Source organism: Hyaena hyaena, unplaced genomic scaffold (genome assembly GCF_003009895.1).
Source record: "Hyaena hyaena isolate Hyena2069 unplaced genomic scaffold, ASM300989v1 scaffold_885, whole genome shotgun sequence".
NCBI lineage: Eukaryota > Metazoa > Chordata > Mammalia > Carnivora > Hyaenidae > Hyaena > Hyaena hyaena.
Genome location: NW_024081518.1, coordinates 669,192 through 688,150, shown reverse-complemented (window position 1 = coordinate 688,150; position 18,959 = coordinate 669,192). Strand labels below are relative to the sequence as shown.

Sequence of the window (18,959 nt, the reverse complement as noted above, 5' to 3'; positions counted from 1 at the left end):
AAATGTTACTAAGACACTGCTATCTTCTTATGTGATGGAAAGATTTCTAGTTTCTTGTATGAAAATCAGTTCTTGGGGTGCCTGTGTGACTCAGTGGGTTAATCATCTGACTTTGGTTTAGGTTATGACCTCGCAGTTCATGAGTTTGAGCCCCACAGCTCAGAGTCTGGAGCCTGCTTTGGATTCTGTGTCTCCCTCTCTCTCTGCCCCTCCCCCACTCACGCTCTCTCAAAAAATAAACATTAAAAGGAAAATTAAAAAATTCAGTTCTTCATTAGATTTATTTCTAATGAGATCATATATACTAAGCTATACACTCAAGTCAAGGAAATGGGTCCCTTTCTGAGGCCATGCAGACTCAGCCCTGAAACCTGAGTGCCCAGAAGTGAGTGGCAAGCAGAAAGCATTTTGTCTCTGCCAGCCATCTCCCAGTTTCTCCCATTCTCGTGTTCCACTTCAGAACCCATTCACTACTCAATCACAGCCAAGCAGTAAGACTTCTTGTCCAGGGCCACTGGCGCTATTTATGCACAATAAATAGAAATAAAGGTGACAACATTGACAGGAAAGGTCAAGGTGGAACACTTCACCATTTCTTCAGAGAGATAGTTTCATTTTTTTCTAAGCCCGAAACATGCATGGCTCACCTACATCTTGCAATCAGAAACAGATTTGGTTCATATAAGAGAATTAAATGGCTCTGTTTGGAAAATGAGTACTGCCCCAGTTTGACATGATAGATTTCCTTCCTTCCCTCCAACAAAAGATTGTCTCGACTGGGCAGCAGGTAAGAGTCATTAAGGCTGTGACCTTCATCCTTCCCCTCCCCTATTGGCTAAGTGACCTATCATATTATCTAAAGTCCTTTAAACTTATATAAAATAGAAGTAACCCAAATAACTCTACCTAGTAAATAGTATAACACACATGCATGGAAGGTTATGGTAAAGTAGTTGTTTTTCAGGCTTGAATAATCAGTATTTTAGTTAACTAAATATCCTCAGAGCAGGCTTATTAAAATAGAAAGTTGGATAATTTGAGATAATTTGCTAAATTTACTACATATCAGAGATAGAAGTGCTTCATTAAAAATGTTGTTAATGGTAAACTAAGATCCATTCATCCTCATAGTAACCGAGGACTTGGTCAGACTTCCCCACTGAGCCTGGCTTCCTAATGTGTGAAGAGAGCTAGGTTAGCGGCTCCCAGTGCCAAGAGCTACCTTCACACAGGGCCAGAGAACACTGGGGGTCCTGGTGAGTGTAGTCTCTATGGTCCTGAGGACGAGTTGTTGGGGGGCCCTACGCCGCTGACCTTGACGGACTGTTTTGAAGTTGAAGGTCTGGAAGCCACCTGTCAATGCAGAAGAGTCAATGACGTCCACGCCATAGTCGCTCTGGCTCCGTCTATAAAGGGTGACACCAATGACCAGGACTGCAACGGCCACCACAGCAGCTCCCAAGCCTGAGTACAAAGCAATGTCGCTGGCATTCTCAATGCCTGAAAGACACAAGAGAGATCCTAAATGGCCAACATGGGCACAGAGCCAAAGAACCACCCTGGGATACAAAATGAAATGCTATTGGATTTTTGGAGCTACTGTTCAGAGAAAATGACATATGCAGCTAGTCATAAGTTATATCTCTTTCACACATAATCATGTTTCTAAAATACCCTGTATAAATCAGAGGGACGCTAGTCAAATATCTTGACTGTGTTAAGGCAGCTTACCACATAATAAAATCTTAGAATCAATTTTGCAAAGGATGTAATGTTTTTCAAGTAAAAACAGACAACCCCTTAATTTACTTGGTTTAGGAAGTCATATTTACCTTCAAAGTATTTTTTTTGCATCTTATTTTTGTTTGAGGGAGGACATGAGATCCACATACAATGACAAAATATGGGTGAACTGCTCTGCTTATATATGACGTGGGGCACATGCATTCACAGAGAGTGGGCTAGGGTGAGAAGGTCAGACACAGTCTAGGAGTCAAGAGAGAGAAGACCAGAGCTCACAAATAGGCATTTTTAGCTTTGGCACAAATCATTCAGTTTAAGAGAACATCGACAACATTAGGTTAGGGTATTTACAATCATCATGAGAGAATCTCTGTTGTGAGATATGGAGGTTTTGGTCCTAGGTTCTCTGATGTCCATGGTCAATGTTTTCTAGCACCATTAAGTGCTAGACTTAACACATTTTTGCAAAAGAGGACTGGTCTCTAATAAGGGCACATGCTGTTTCTCCCATACCTCTCCTACTCCATCCTATTGAATGCATAGGCAAAGCAAAAATAAAAGCGTTAGTTTGAATTGAGAATGTGGGTATCTCCCCAACCCCCAAGATAGGTTGTAGCTGTTTCCCAACTCATTTGCTAGTTGTACTTTGGGTGTGGTTCGTTCCTGAAGACATTCCTCATGGCTACTGCAGTTCAGTATGAGATTTATCCAAGACCACGCAACCCTAAAAGAGGCATAATCTTGGAAAGTATGCGGAAAGAGAAGGTGGCAAGTGCTAACTATGTAATTCATCTCCTTACAGATTATGGGGTGAGTACACATAATAGGTCCAGAAGTAATTGCTCTGTCACCCTGTATCCGGTTTAGAGGCTAAAATAGAGCTATCATATATTCACCTGGTAATTGCATGGCGCTTAACAATGCATTCACCACAGCCTAATATGGTACTTATGTTATCAAATGAGTACTACTAACCACACAAGTAAAATGAATTTATTTTCAACAAAGTTAGTGGACTGTAAAATAAGGCATCACCAAATTAAAGAGTGAACAAGGAAATCAAGCAGAACAAGTTCAGCCATAGAGCAGTAAACACATACAAATAATTCGCAAGGGAGTGAAACCATCCAAATGAACCGTATCTGAAAGGTTAGAGGATTGTAAAGCATTTTCAAGAACCACAGCAGCTGAGGAGGTGTTGAGAAACAGGGTGTGACTTAGGTTTTAGTTCCAATGTCCTGATGGTCCCTGTGGGAGAGGGAAAGGGATGGAGGCATGTGTGGGGTCTGCTCTGGCCACCCAGAACCATGCTCATGGTGACTAGCAGCGGCCCCAAAGTTCCAGTGTCTGCCTGTGTCACATGGGGAAGGGCAGCTAGGTTCTCACTAATGTTCCCACCCTCCCTCTACCCAGTTAAGTTCCTTGGAGGGAGTCATTGCACCCAGAGCAGAGAGAAGACACAACACCATAGAGGCAGCAAACCAGGGTCCCGGGAGTAGGGAGAGAACTTTGGATTGAAACCAGTTAGGCCTTCTGCTTGCTTCCCACCAGTTCCTTGGGCACCACTGACAGATGATACTATCATTTTAAAAGGTGCATCTGGGGAGAACACACCTGCTCAGCAACTGAGTACATATAGAGGAACAGCCTGGCTGGGTACTGAGTACAGCTGCTGAGTTGGCAAAGTAGAGCCAATGATGCCTTCAGCTTCACAGGTACTAAAAATAGGCAGGAGCAGAGGCCAGGAGGATGACCAAAGCAAAATATTTCTGCTAGAAATGGACATCACCAGGCATGAACATCCTGAGCTGAAAAAGAGTAGCGGGAGCCAGTTGTGTGAGTTCCTCTGTATTTCTATCTTGTTCTTTACGTTTCCACCCTCCTGCTACCCACACACCCAGAATCTCTCTTCTCTCAGATACAAACCTTTCTTTCTTTCTTTTTAAGGAAAGGACCCTACATATGCTTTCATATTTGAGATTTAAACATTTGCTATGGTTCAATGCATTTCCTAGGAATATTTTCAGAGTCTATTTGACTTAAGAGAATGAAATACTGAATTACAGAATTCTAAAAAATGCGTATGGAGACTTTGGGGCTAGGGGGGAGGCTTGTATGGAGAGCACAGTGTCCTTATAAAGCTCACCCTGGTACTTGGTGGGACAATCTAATCTAAAAGCCAGAAATCAATCGACTCCTACAGGAAGATAAGCAAAGTGGTATTTACTTTACAAGAACAATCTGTCTTGGGAATTAAAACCTTAAGAATCTAATAATTTCATTTATTCCACAAACATTTGTTGAGGGCCAACCACGCAATGGAAATGAAGGTGCATAGAGGAATTAACATATTCTTAGTTGTTTCTTGTCTAGCGGTGGTAAAAGACAAGACAGCAGTGAGATCCTGACAGGGAGACACAAATACTCGAAGCCATGTGTGTGTATCTCAAGAGATTTAATCAGACATCCTTACCAACAGCTCAAGCCCTTTCAAAGTTGGGCTACAGTGCTTCTTTCTTCTTTCTCTTTTTCTTACTCTTCTTTTAAAAATTTTTTTTATATTTGTTTATTTTTGAGAGAGAGAGAGAGCGAGCAAGTGGGAGAGGGGCAGAGAGAGAGGGAGACACAGAATCTGAAGTATGCTCCAGGCTCTGAGCTGTCATCAAAGAGCCTGATAGGGCTCAAACTCACAGATCGCGAGATCATGACCTGAGCCAAAGTTGGGTGCTTAACCAACTGAGCTACTCAAGCAACCCTTTGCTCTTCTTGTCTATCTACCTGTTTTTACTTCACCTCCTTCCTTTCTTGTTCTCCTCTGCCTACTCTTTTCTAAACCATCCTCCAGGAAACAAGAGTGGTTTTCCCTGTAAGGATTTCATTCTTTTTTTTTTTTTTATATTTTTATTTATTTCTAGGAGAGAGAGAGAGAGACACAGCGTGAGCAGGGGAGGGTCAGAGAGAGAGGGAGACACAGACTCTGAAACAGGCTCCAGGCTCTGAGCTGGCAGCCAGCACAGAGCCCGACGCGGGGCTTGAACCCACGAACTGCGAGATCACCGCCTAAGCGAAAGTCTGACGCTTAACCGACTAAGCCACTCAGGCGCCCCATCCCTGTAAGGATTTCTGAGTGCTTAGAAACATAGTCAATTCACTTTTCTTGTGTGTTCAGGACTGGCTCCAGAAGAATCTAGATTTCATTCCATATTTTCCACTATGATTTCTTGGGAGAAGGGAGGAAGCCGGGTGTGAGCATGTCTGTGAGCATGCAGGCACATGGGGGTGCCATTGCATAATAACTGCATACATGTGGGCACACAGCCATTGCTTGTCCAGACATTAGAAGCCACCACTGGTCTTTCCCAAAGGAGTCGTTCCCAGGACATGACCATGTGGTGCAGGCAGTACCCAGGCCCTGATGGCTTTCTCCGTGTCCATTCCATTGCTCATGCTCCCCTTTATAGCACTGCCTCATACCCCAAATTCAACTGTAATTTACCTGCAGGTGGATGCTTGCTAGTGAGTAGCGCTGTATGACAGGTCATTGTAAAATAACCCTGTCTCATGCCAGTTCAATGTCCCCCACCTTCAAGAAAGTAACCCTGTCCAGGGGTGCCCAGGTGACTTTGTTGGTTAAGTGTCCAAGTGCCCAACTCGTGATTTCAGCTCAGACCATGATCTCATTGTTTGTGAGTTTGAAACCCGCATCTGGCTCTGGGCTGCCAGTGCAGAGCCTGCTTGGGATTCTCTCACTCTCTCTCTCCCTCTCTCTCCCTCCCTCCCTCTTTCTCTGTTCCTCCTCCACTTGTGCTCTCTCTCTCTCAAAATAAATAAGCTTGGAAAAAAAAAAAAAAAGAAAAAGAAAAGTAACCCTGTCCTGGCCAATCCAGCCAACCCTTCCCAACCATGATCTTCTAAACTCCTAGATCACTTAGTGTTCCTAGAACTCATTTTGGATCATACTTTTTATTGTTCAATTATCTGAGTGCCAATGCATTCTTCCTAACTGCTTTAAACACCTCAAAAGCAGTAATAGCTCTATAATTTCCCACAGAAATCCACACATCATTGCAACTATTTGTGACTGCTCACCTGGTCTCCAACTGTGGGAAGACAAGTATTAAAGAAATTATAGTCTGAGGCTGATTACAGAGCTCTTGACACAAGGACTCTCTTTATGCTAACACACATATATGTTTCTATCTGTCTGTTTGCTCCCATATACATGTGTTGCTGGTCTGTTTGCTCAAAGTGATTTTGAACAAAAGCACAGATACCTCATGACTGATAATGGTTTTCTGCCTTCTGTGGGCACAGGATACTTTTCTCTTTGTTTCAGAGACAAAGCTTTACAGATCAATGTGTTATTGATGTCTTTTCTGTGTTTACACACCCATTTTCCTTGAACCAAGAGTCACAACAGCTCTAGGCAAAGCATGGAAGAACCCAACATGTGGTACAAACAAACAAAACAATGTTGCATAAAATCTCCAGCTTAGGGAAAACAAAACAAAACAGAGAACTGACTGTGAAATTTCTTGTATTCCAAATTACTTGGGAGCTACTGAGGAATACGTTCAGTGGAAGGAGTGTAGTTATCTGTGGAGGAAGGCTGCAAAGATTAATAGAGCTCTGGAAATAAGGACCGTGGAGAGGAAATGTTTATGGGTTCACTTGGCCTGGAGAAGGGAGAGCTTTAAAGTGACTGGTGGGGGAGTGATCTTGGATGCAGAGAGGGCTGTTGCGAGAGGAAAGCAGGTCTACAGTAGGAACTCAATGACCCTTCCTTTATGATGACACTAGCAACCAACTCTTTGCCATCTCTAACAAGGACTGAAAAGAGGATGTGGCCTTTTATTATAGCAACTGGGACTCTGGTTAGATATTAAAATGACCTTTTCTACAGTGAGGGTTGTTAAAAAAAACAGTGTGCTGTAGTTCTGAGGGAGACTGAAACTTTCATTCAGAAAGTCTCTCTTAAAAAAAAAATATGACTTTACCATAGTCTGCAGTCATTTTCTTTATTTTTGGTCAAAGCTGGTGAAATGGACTAAACAGCCTTTCAAAACCCCTTTGAACTTCATAGTGCAAGGGACAAGGATCACAAGCTCAATGTCTTTATGAATTGTCATCACACTGAGTTGTTGAGAGGAACCAATGTCCCCAAAGGACTAAATACAAGGGCTGTTTGCTTGGTTTGTCTTTCTCTCTTCATACAATTCCCATCAGAAAGACCAACTCTGGCCACTAATTAATGGGAGTATAACTCAAGTCTCATGTTATGAGGCTAACTATATACCAGATTGAAATCTATTTGATAGGATTAGCTAGCTACAGAAAATTAACAAAGGAGCACAGCAAATGCCTTTCTAACACAGAATATTCTATCTCCTATTACATACCACAGAATGGCCACTGCTACCACTTCAGGAGAAAAACCAATAACTTGAATGGACATGTACTAGAGACAGTGAATTACTAAGGAATCCACACAATCAAAATTCACAGAGATGCCTGAGAGAGGCAAAACAAATGGAAGACTAAAGAAGTTGTTGCTGTGCTAAACTCCCATAGAAGGCCAGCACCCGGCCATCTCAGGACCTGTGCCTGGCCCCTTGCACGGGTGGTGCTGTGGATACAGAGTCATGTGCCACAATATTTCATTAGATGCTGAAATATGATATAACAGAAGATACTGTTTATACGTGCTGTCATTGAGAAACAACTTTTTTTAAAAACACATCCAAAAATAGCTTTCGGATGGTCAGCTGTGGCCAACCATGGTGAATACGTCCAATTATATTTGCATTGCTTGGCGTCTTACACTCTTTGGGGTCTTACAACCCCTTCACCAACCAACACCTCAGGTTTTCTAATCTCCTGTCAAAAACCTAATTATTGTTATTTGGGTGATTGTTGATTTTCTGTTGTAATGAAGGACAAAAGTAGCAAATTCTTAAATAGTGCTTACAACGTGCCAGGCGCTATTCTAGTTCAGTGGCAGCCCTCCTTCTCACTCACCCTTCTTTCTAGCTGAATGGAGGCTCTCCTATGTGAGCTCACTTCCCTATTACTCAAAATTTCTCTGCTCACTTCCCTACAAGTCAAAATTTCTCTGCTCCTTCACAAGTGTTTCCTTCCTTTTTCTCTGTTCCCTGAAGAGTTTCTCCTCTCCTGTGTCAAGCCAGCTCTGATCCCGCCCTTTCCTGCCTCCACAGGGACCTGGCCTCATTCATTATTGCCTTTTGGTCTTACATCTTCAAACTATTCCTCTGCACCTGAGCCTTGCCCTCCACCTCCAAACACTATCTGGTCTTCTTAATCACATCTCCCCAAATCTTTCCCCCAACTTGCTCTCAGATAAACTTCTCAAAGATGCGGTATATTTCCTACACCCATGTTCTTAGCACTTTGTTTAAAAGAACTCAAAGCAGGGGTGCCTGGGTGGCTCAGTCAGTTAAGCCTCTGACTTCGGCTCAGGTCATGATCTCAGGGTTTGTGGGTTCAAGCCCCGCATCGGGCTCTGTGCTGACAGCTCAGAGCCTAGAGCCTGTTTCAGATTCTGTGTCTCCCTCTCTCTCTGACCTTCCCCTGTTCACGCTGTCTCTCTCTCTCTCTCTCTCCCTCCCTCCCTCTCTCTCTCTCTCTCTCTCCCTCTCTCAGGAATAAATAAAAACATTAAAAAAAATAAAAGAACTCAAAGCATTGGTTTTTAACATTCAACATTTCTTAATATGTGTTTTTCTAATACATAATTGCCCTAACCAGTTAACTGCTGTCCCTGTTAAAAGAATAAATGAGGGGTGCCCAGATGGCTCAGTCAGTTAGGCGTCTGACTTCAGTTCAGGTCACAATCTTGCAGTTAATGAGTTTGAGCCCCATATCGGGCTCTGTGCTGACAGCTCTGAGCCTGGAGCTTGTTTGGGATTCTGTGCCTCTCTCTCCCTCTCTCTCTCTCTCTCTCTCTCTCTCTCTGTCAAAAATAAACATTTAGAAAAAAAGAATAAATGAAATACATGTATAAGATGAGGAAATGTTTAGTAAGTATAAAGAGGGACAGTATTCAAGAAGAAAATACATCTTCCAACTACCTTTCCTTCAGAAGTAATCACTCTTGACAGTATCTTTCAGACCCTTTGGGCAAAAAAAGTAAATATCCTTCATTTATCTTTTTTATCTTTTTTTTTACCCTAAAACCTCTGTATTATATTTCTTTTACTGTACTTTTTTTTTTTTTTTTACCATACAATATCTTGTAGGTCTTTCCTATCAGAACCTATAGACTGATTTCATTTCTTTTTATATTTGCCTGGCCTGTTGCCAGGCTATATGATAACTTAATTAGTCCAGTATTTCTGTCCTTTGATTTGTTCTCTTACTCTTTAATGTCTGCCTTTCTCCCAAATCACTGTTCCTTCTTGATGGTTGTTTATAACTACTGCATCAACAGTAATGTTCTTTGTCTTATTCTTTTCCACTACTCTGTAGCAGCAGATAGGTCAAGCCAACCCTCCTTTTAGAGAGGAAACAAAAGTCCCTTAAACTAGATTTGCTTCCCTTCTTTTTGTTTAGTAACTACCCTTCATTCTTAAAGTTCTATTAACAGAACTCAAAGCTCAGTTCTTGGCCCTTTTCCTGTCTCCTTGCCAAAATGATTGGATAATTGCTCACAGACAAACAGTGCTATTTACTTAATGCCTAACACTTTCCGTTGGGGATGTCTTACCTCCTCTCCTGCGTGCAGACCTAATCCCGTATCTCCTTCCCGCTCAGTGGACAAAACCACCTATATGTCATGCTAATGTCTCAAATTGGTCATCTGACTTGTGGATTTGTCATTCTTATCTCTTCAAATATTTTCTTCTCTTAAATTCCCTTTTTCAGGTAAGGGAATTTACCTGAAAATTTACTCACACCATGAGTGAGACTGGACAGTCATCTTGCATTTTGTCTCCACTATTTCTTCCCCAAACCACTCCCATGCCTTATTCATGACATTTCTAGTGGCTCTCACATCTCATTTTCAATAGGAGACACCCTACTTAATGCTCACATTGTATAGTCTCTTCTTACCTAGTACATAGTCTTTGGTCACTGAGTGCCATTTTACACTGGATTACTCTTCCTAAACACAGTTCTGGCACTGCCACTCCAACACCTTTAGATGACTCTCTAGTATGAAGTGATTCCACTCCAAAAGGGACTTATCTTATGGCTTAAGACACTTTATGTTCTACATCATCCCATTTTTCAACAGCTTTTACCAATTTCTCATCCATATGGACTCTATTCTCTGGCCAAATCTGATTACTTATTTTTTCAAGTAGACCTTGTATATCAGGTGACATTTTGGGGGGGGGGGGTGTCAGAGTTTTTGCTCCTACTGAAAGGCTTTTCCCTCCAATATCTCTTTCAATTTTAACCATTCTTCCAAGGTTGGCAATAAAGGAACCTATTTTATACAATGTTTCTTGATACGTACATTCCTCCTTTTAAGCAAAGCTGCCAGATTTAGCAAATAAAGATATGACACAGTGAAACTTGAATTTCAGATCAACAATGAAAGTTTTAGTGTATTTCCCATGCAATATCTAGATATGCTTATGCTAAAAATTTATTTATCTGAAATTCAAATTTAACTAGGGCTCCTCTCTTTTATCTGCTAACTCTTCTTACGGCTACAAAGATTCTGTGCTTTTTCCCATCAGATAAGAAGACCAAGTTAAGGTAGGATTTAGAGTAAAGACAAGAATAGGATTTGAACTCCAGCTCTTAAGAAAATGACTTCACTTTGGTGAATTTCCTATCATAAAAACTGAAGCCACAAACTCTATCAACTTTGAAGATACAGACAGGTGGAGAGATGGAGGCTGTGAATTCACATTTTATTATTTTTAAAAATTTTTAGTGTTTATTTTTTTAGAGAGAGAGTGAGAGAGCACACAAGTGCGGGGAGGGGTAGACAGAGAGGGAGACACAGAATCCGCAGCAGGCTCCAGGCTCCGAGCTGTCAGCACAGAGCCCGATGTAGGGCTCGAACCCACAAACCTCAAGATCATGACCTCAGTATGCCCAATTTACTGAGCCACCCAGATGCCCCTGAATTCACATTTTAATAAGGAACCTGGGTTATTGTGATGCTGAAGAACATATTGGTCTACCAGCTACTTTGCTGTCTCTAGATAGTTCTGAGGTACATGATGAACAAAATCCTATCACATTCATTAAGGGCAGTCAACAACATCATTGAAAATGGTAGTAAGAAAAGGCACACACTTATGATAGGAAGAAAACTAGATAGTGACACCAGAGGTGGTAAGAAAATGACAAATGTTGCCTATATAGATGAGTTGGACTGATTCATAGTAGGGATGATCCAGAAGGACAAAGTAATTCATGCAGTTTGCAACAAGTGCTGTATTTTTGTAATAGAGAATTATTAGCAGGAGATGGAAGTAAAATGACAGCGGGGAGTGGGGGAAAGACGTTTTAAAGCATGGCTAGAAGATCAGCATTGATGCCAGTAGCTTAATGTTAGTTTAGAAGAGCCTAGAAGTCTGTTGAGGATGTAAAGGTATGTCCCAAAGTTGCAGACAGTTTCATGGGATCAAGGTGCTACTCAAGTCCTCACAGCCTGAAAGAAGAAATGTGGGCCACATCTTCTAAAGTATTCCCTAACCCTGTGAAGATCACCAAGGATGTGGATTCCCAGGCGCCACGTTATTCCGCTGTGCATGAAACCAGTGCATTTTTGGAAAAGATGTAGAATGGGATGGGTGTTAGTGAGAAGATTATACTTAGTTTTTAGACTTTAAGGACACATTTGGGCCATTCTTTGATGGACATGGTTCTGGGAAGTCATCATGATTCTGGTCTGGGAAGGACATGATTCTGTAAGTAAAACCTGTTAGGCTTTAACTTCCTATCTGGTACAGAACAAAGGGTTATTCACGATTGTTTCCTAACTTCCCCTTTTCTCAAGTTGTTTCTCATCTTCTACCTTGTATTGAAGTTGTAGAGAAGAAACAATTTTTTCCCCTCACATTTCACTGGGACAAAACTATTTATATAAAACTGTATAATAAATAGCATAGGAGTGAGTAAAAATAAATATTTAGAAGCAAAGACTTTTTGTCTGACAATAAAAGGCCCAGTGAGGAGTTTTCAGGAGGATGTAAGGCATGAACTCAAGTGTTTTTTGAATATCTAATACATACTAGGCTAGTGGTGAATGCTGCAGCTCAAAGAGTAAATAAGACTCTGTACTGTCTACCTATAGGCAGAAATGATTCTATAAGAAAAGGAATCCAGACAAGTATAAGGAGAATGAAAATAGAGCACAGAATTAGGTAAGTACTTTGATACTGGGTAACAAATGCAGACTTGGTGGGTGAAGGCCTTGCAGAGGAAGTAAAATACAAGCTGAAATTGGAAGGGAGAATGAGTCTAACAAAAATTGGGTAGAGAAAATGAGTTTTTAGGGAGAAGTAATGGAATGTATAAGTAACAGGCACTACATGTCAGAATGGACAGAGGGTATTCAGAAAGCTCAGAAGCTTTATTTGACTGAAGAACACAGGAAGTGGTGAGTAGGCAGGGAGAAATTTACCTAATGATTAAACTGACAGAGAGAAGTTGATAGGATTAAGAAAAGAATGTTGAGACCAGATCATATACATATTCAGTAGCTTAGGCTTTATTTTATAAATAATAGTGAGCAATTGAAGAGTTTTTTTTTTTTTCCTAAGTTCATTTTTTTGAGAGAGAGAGAGAGAGCAAGTGGAAGAGGGGAAGTGAGAGAGGGAGACAAAATCCCATGGAGGCTCCACACTGTCAGTGTAGAGCCCGATGGGGGCTGGAACTCAGGAACTGTGAGAGCATGACCCAAGCCAAAGTCAAGCATTGGAAACTTAACCAAATGAGCCACCCAGGCTCCCCAAGCAATTGAAGAGCTTTAAACATTGCAGGTGGTGTGACCAGAATTCATGTTTAGAAAGATCAGATAAATTGATGTGGGGCAAGACTGGATACAGGGAGGCGACTGTAGAAATCCTGATTAGGAATGAAGATGGCTAAACTATTTAAATTTTCTTCTGGGACACAATTTTCTTTTCGTTTTTCTCTTACCATGCTGGCTACAACTTTTCTGTCTTCTCTGCAGTGACTTCTGACCTCTTCTACATCTAAATGTTGATGCCCTTCAGGGCTCAGTCCTCTGCTCTCTTCCCTTTTCCATGCACACTCATTATCCGGGCTCTTTCAACCTAATGGCTTTAAATATCATCTGGACACTGACAAGCCCCAGATTTATGTCACCAGCCAGGACTCTCCTCTGACCTCCAGACTCATATATTCCACTGCCTGCTCAACCTCTCCATTTAGATGTTTAATAGGTATCTCAAAGTTAGTGCTAGCAACACTGAACTCCTGATCCTCCCTCTAGATTTGCTGTATTCCATTCTCTGTGTATCAGTAATGGCAACTTTATTTTTCTAGTTGCAAAGCCAAACTTTGGAAATCATGCCTGAAACCTGTCTTTTTTCATATTCAACATCTAATCCATCAGCAAATCCTTTCTGCCTTCAATAGATATGCAAATATGACTCATTTTTAAAATGTCTAATTCTCTGTATCTATGCCAAGCCACAATCATCTTAGACCTTGCTACTGTAAGAGCCTAGGTGTTGTAATAGCCTAGATTACTTTTACAGATTACTGTTACAATAGATCACTATAACAAGTCTTGCTTTTGCTCTGATCCCCTATATATTTATACTCAACACAGTAGGTAGTATTTATCCTTGAAAATATTAAGTCATGTCACTATGACAAAAACCCTTCAATGGCTTTCCATCTCATTCAGAGTAAAGGTCAAAGTCACGACAATGGCCTATCATCCATGTGGCAGTTTCCCCTCTCATCCCACTTTTCTGATCTTAGCTTAATAGGACCCCTCCCTTTGCCACTCTGCTCCAGGTGTCCTGCCTGCTGTTCTTCAGACACTCCAAGCACGTCCCCATCTCACAGCCTTTCCATCTGGTGTCCCTTTTGTCTGGATCACTCTTACCCCAGACATCCAGAATGTTTCTTTGTTTGTTGTTGTATGTTTGTTTTCTTAGGTCTCCTCCTCCTCCTCTTTTTTTAAATTCATTCATTTTGAGAGAGAGACAGAGAGAGAGAGAGAGAGAGAATGCGAGCAAGCAAGCAGACAGGCAGGGAAGGGGCAGAGAGGGAGGGAGGGAAAGAATCCCAAGAAGGCTCCAGCTGTCAGAGAGAAGCTGAATGTGGAGTTTGATCTTACAAACTGTGAGATCGTGACCTGAGCCGAAACCAAGAGTCAGATGCTTAACTGACACAGCCACCCAAGTGCCCCTTCACGTCTCTTCTTAAATCCAGTTTTAATACAGAGATCTGCTCTGAACACCTTCTACCAAAAAAGCAATGTTCCCTTCGACCCCACCTGAGCATCTTACCCTGCTTTATTTCTCTTTACAACACTAGCCATCAACACTGGTTTGTTTACATCCATCCATCTCCACTCAAACCATATCCTCTGTGGAAGCAGAAACTGTACCTGTTCCTCTCAGGGTGGCTTCTCTACAACTACTTTCTACTGCATGGTAAGCTCTTAGTCAACAGCTGTCGAGTGATAGGTGGGATGGATATGGGCAGCATGAAAACAGAGAGTTGGTGATGAAAATGAGCTCTGTTTGGAATAACAGTCAGACTGTAATGACATGCATAACAAGCAGGAGAAAGGAGGGGAAAAGGGATCTCGGAGGCTCCCCAAGTTTTGCACATGGACAAAGTGAGTTGACGGTGTAGTACTGAACGAACTAGAGAAGATGGGAAGCAGGACTGCATTAAGAACAGGGGCAGAGAAGGAGAAATTCAATTTTGAAACAGGTAAGATTCAAGTAATTGGGAGACACTCATTTGGAGGCATCCTGGAGGTGACTGACTGTGCAAGTGGTCGCTGGGTTTGTGCTTAGCATGCATTGGTACTAGGTGTAAAACAACTCTATGGAAAGGGGATGAAGAGAAGACTGGGTGTGTGGTCCTGGTCTGTTTCTTTAGGAGACAGAGAAATACTTTTCATCCCTAAGATGAACATGCTGAACGAGTCGCTCCTCAGGAACCCATTGCCTTCCAGAAAGCCACAGCCCCAATCCTCTAAGGAGCCCCATTGTCTGAATGCCATCGTCTTCCAGTCTGACTCTGGGGGTGCGTGTTTGCCATTCAGAACCTACTATATTTTACTGCACCTCCTGACATTGTTACACAACATTTATTGAAAGCACATTTGATGGTAATGAAGTTTCTATTAACTATGATTAAATCTCATAAAGCACCTGAAGATAATTTAAGATGTGCAGAAGCAGAAAATGAAACATTCGGTTTAGTACATTAGGAAACATAATTGATTAAATTATCTCATTTACAATAAGTGCTTTCATGAGCTATGCGGCGCACATATTTTCCCCAGTTTGTCATTATGACTTGCCAACAGATATCTTAAGACTTCACTTTCTCTTTACACTTCCCTGCAACTCGAAGCTCGCTCCTCGGCCCACCCATTCACGGAGGACCGACTGCATGCGAGGCTCTGAGTAATGTTTTCTACCCACCAGGCCTTGTGGAGAATCATGTGTACAGCTATATATAGGAACAGGTTGTTTCTCAATTATCTTCATAATTGACTTTGATTTTGCATCAGTGATGATTCATATAGTCTTAAACTAAGCCCCTCTTTCACTGCACAGCCGCAGCCTGAATTTGTATAATGCACTCCTAATCGTGCATGTTACAGAACCCCGGCTGGATTCCTCTGGGAGCCTTTTGCAATCACATTGATTCTGTTAAGGTTTTATTTTTAGGAAATCACAAATTAAAACACTTTAAGCTATTCCGTGGCAGTATCCAGCAATTAAGCATGGTGTTCATGAGCGAAAACCCCAAGCAAAAACTAATTCAGGAGTCCCTGAGGACTAGAAATAGCTAGTGTGGGGTTTATGGCTGGAAGTACAGATGTAACCAAATTAGAATGGCACAGGAATCACAAACTAAGCATGAAATTAATTTTTAAGAAACACATTTCTAAGGAACTCTCACGGTGGCCACCACATAGATACCCATGAACTTGCTGGTGCTACACGTGAGGACCAGTGGGTGGCTTGGCTATGTCACTAGCAGGTAACTGGGAGTCTATTTACTCCAGCTCTCACCCTAAGGTCTTGACAGAGGCAAATAGCAAATATTAACTGACCCAATTATTTCCTCCCTCCCTCAACATACACATGCACACTTATGTATACAACCAGGTTTCTCCACCTCCAATCTCCCTAGTTCAAAATCAAGCATGCAGGAGGTCAGTCGACCACTAGCTAAGTACCAAGAATTACTTTATGGGCAGTGGGCCTCGGTGGAAAGAAAAAGTTAGGGAAGTTTGTTTTTGGTGTTCTGCAAAATTCTCAGACTCTGCAGGTAATGGCACTGTTGTATCTCAAGGCTGCTTGAAGCAACATAACAAGGTAGTAACATAATAGCTTTCCTGGATCTTTCTGTACATCTCCTGACCCCTGTCCCCAAAGCACCTATTTGCATCTAACCTCACAAGAAGGAATCCTTAATTCCTTCCAAGAAGTTAGCTAATAAAAGCTATTAGTTCTCCCAAGCTATCTGAATTATAATACCTTAGAATTTAAAAGATGAAAAGTCATTCACTTTATATGAAAATGGGAGATACCGGACAGGACACCTTCTACAATCTTATAACCCAAACCAGGCAGCTCAGTAACTTTTCTATTGCTAAGAGCTGTGTTGCCTAGGCCCCTCTACCTCAAAGATGCTGTACCTACTTCTGAGAGCTTCAGAATCATTTGGGAAACATATGAAAATGTAGATTCTCAGGAGCATCCCTGCCCCACCCCACCACATCCCCCTTTATGCCGGGGATTTGAATTCATTTGTCCTATTCTGAGATGGGGTGTATTTAACAAGCTTCCACCACACCCTGAGATTCTGTTGCACATGGTTGCTGATCCACTTTTTGAGAAATATTTTTCTAAGATAGTTATTTATTCTCAACCCAAGCTGCATATTGGGATCTGAGGATCTTTTAAACATAGGCATTCCTACCCTTATACGTGGAATCTAAAAAACAAAACAAATGAACAAATTAAACAGAAACACTCATAAATACAGAGGACAAGCTGGTGACTGCCAGAGGGGTGGGGTAATGGGTGAAATAAGTGAAGCAGATTAAGAGGCACAAACTGCCAGTTATAAAATAAATAAGTCACTGGATTTAAAGTACAGCATAAAAGAATATCATCAATAATATTGTCATAACTATGTATGGTGATAGATGGTAACTAGACTTAATCACGGTGATCATTTCCTAATGTACATAAAAGTTGAATTACTATGTTGTATACCCCCAAAACAAACATAATCAATTATATATACTTCAAGGGGAAAAATCAAATATATTAAATATGCATTAAAGTTTTTAAATGTGAAACAAAAACACAGGGATTCTAACCCACCCCAATTCTGATTCCATTGGTACGAGGGTACAGCCTGAGAACTGGGGTTTTAAAAAGGCTTCTGGGTGGCTCTAAAGTCCAGCCATGACTAAAAACCTTAGGGTCAAATGGCAAGATGCTAACCATTCTCACTGTGCTCTTCTGCCCAAATCTACTGGGTGTTTAAGATGGAGGTCATGCAAAAGCCTGCCACTCCAGGAAGCAAGCCTGCGTGCAGAGTGCTCAAACCGGCACGGACACCAACATTTTCCGTTTCTGCTGATTTCACTCTAATTTACCAAGTTGCCATGGATTTCACGGTTGCGTGTCAGGCGCCCCTGCCTCCTCCTAGGTGCAGAGGCTTGGAGTCAGGCTCTGCTCCTGCCCAAGGTTGCTCTCATGAAAGCTTGTACTGACAAATATTTATTAATTTTAATGCTATCAATCTGCTCAGCAATAAGAATCCTAGGTGGCATTTGCAGAGAAATAGATTTTGAGGTAGGCAGCATCAGGGGGGAGATTTACTCTTATGCTGAGGGAGGGGTGTTTATATTTTCCTTCCATTTCAACCTTTGATATCAGACTCCAGACCCAATGAGAAGGCGCCCTGAAAGCCCTGGATATTTTCCTACAACCTCCCATTCTGTTTGGCTCCTAAACAAATACAACAGTAAGGCAGCAAATATGAGAATAAATTATATTCACAAGAGGAAAAATAACTTACTTTGGGGTTTTATTTCATGAAGAGGTTTTTTATCTAAAAGAAAGAAAGAGAAAAAGAGAGTTTCATTTAATAAATTTACATGGAGCAGATAGATTTCCTATATCACTTTATGTCCACCTCTATACAAGAAACATTTTCTGTTTTTGCAGATGATATGGATTATGATGTGTGTATTTTTCCTTTCCTTTCTAATTTCTTATTTTTCTCCTTTGCAATATTTTTCTAGGGTGATTGCTTCCTTCTTCTTCTTCTTCTTCTTTTTTTTTTTTTATTTCCCCTAAGGTTTACTAGAGTTTCTCTCTGTTGCATTTGCTAGATTCTTATCAGCATGATGAGAGCACTGAGCTGACAACATGTTCCTTGTTTCTATACAGGCAGAAGACTGCTCAGGTAAGGAAGGGACGCTATTTCACTGTATGTGATGATGGAAAAATGAGCTGGTGAATACAAATTTCAAGGGATCCTACATTGGTTTGGTCTTAATCATAGCCTGGATAAAAAGATCCAAACTATGCCATTTGTCCATTTCTGTTGAGTATGGGTGTGCTATTACGACCTTGTTGGAGGTCTGCTTTTAAGAAATCACTTTTTGGCTTTCTTTCTCTGTTATCTGTTACTATGTGTACGGTCTCTCTTCATTACAGTGTCATTCTGTAATCACAGTAGCGAGCAGCGCAGCAGGCACAGGAAGTGGACAGAGAAAAAAACTTTCGGGCCAGGCTCAGATGAGACCTTTTTATCATTTCTCCCCACTGCCCTCCAGCCATGCTCTCCTGCCCTGTCTGCCACCAGTGCATAACCTTGTAAATCACCCTGAGACTTGGTGCCTGTGGCTGACTTTGCCTTTGACTCCAGTCTTTCTACTTCCCAGTCCCCATTCCCTGGCTGTCTCAGGCCAACACAACTCCACCATGACACAGACATCTGAGAAGACTGTGCTTTGGTCACCATGTCAAGATTCCAGATGA

The 18,959-nt window shown here is 41.5% G+C and overlaps 1 protein-coding gene across 1 annotated transcript in view; it reads right to left on the bottom strand.

Annotated features, from left to right (window-relative positions):
* Positions 1 to 18,959, bottom strand: part of UNC5D (unc-5 netrin receptor D) — a 255,875-nt gene that overhangs the window by 73,361 nt on the left and 163,555 nt on the right. Inside the window, exons 8-9 of the mRNA XM_039220338.1 lie at positions 17,992 to 18,024; positions 1,315 to 1,500 (exon numbers count right to left, since the gene is read on the bottom strand). Coding sequence (XP_039076269.1) covers positions 1,315 to 1,500; positions 17,992 to 18,024 — 219 coding nt within the window. The remainder of the gene's footprint in view (positions 1 to 1,314; positions 1,501 to 17,991; positions 18,025 to 18,959) is intronic.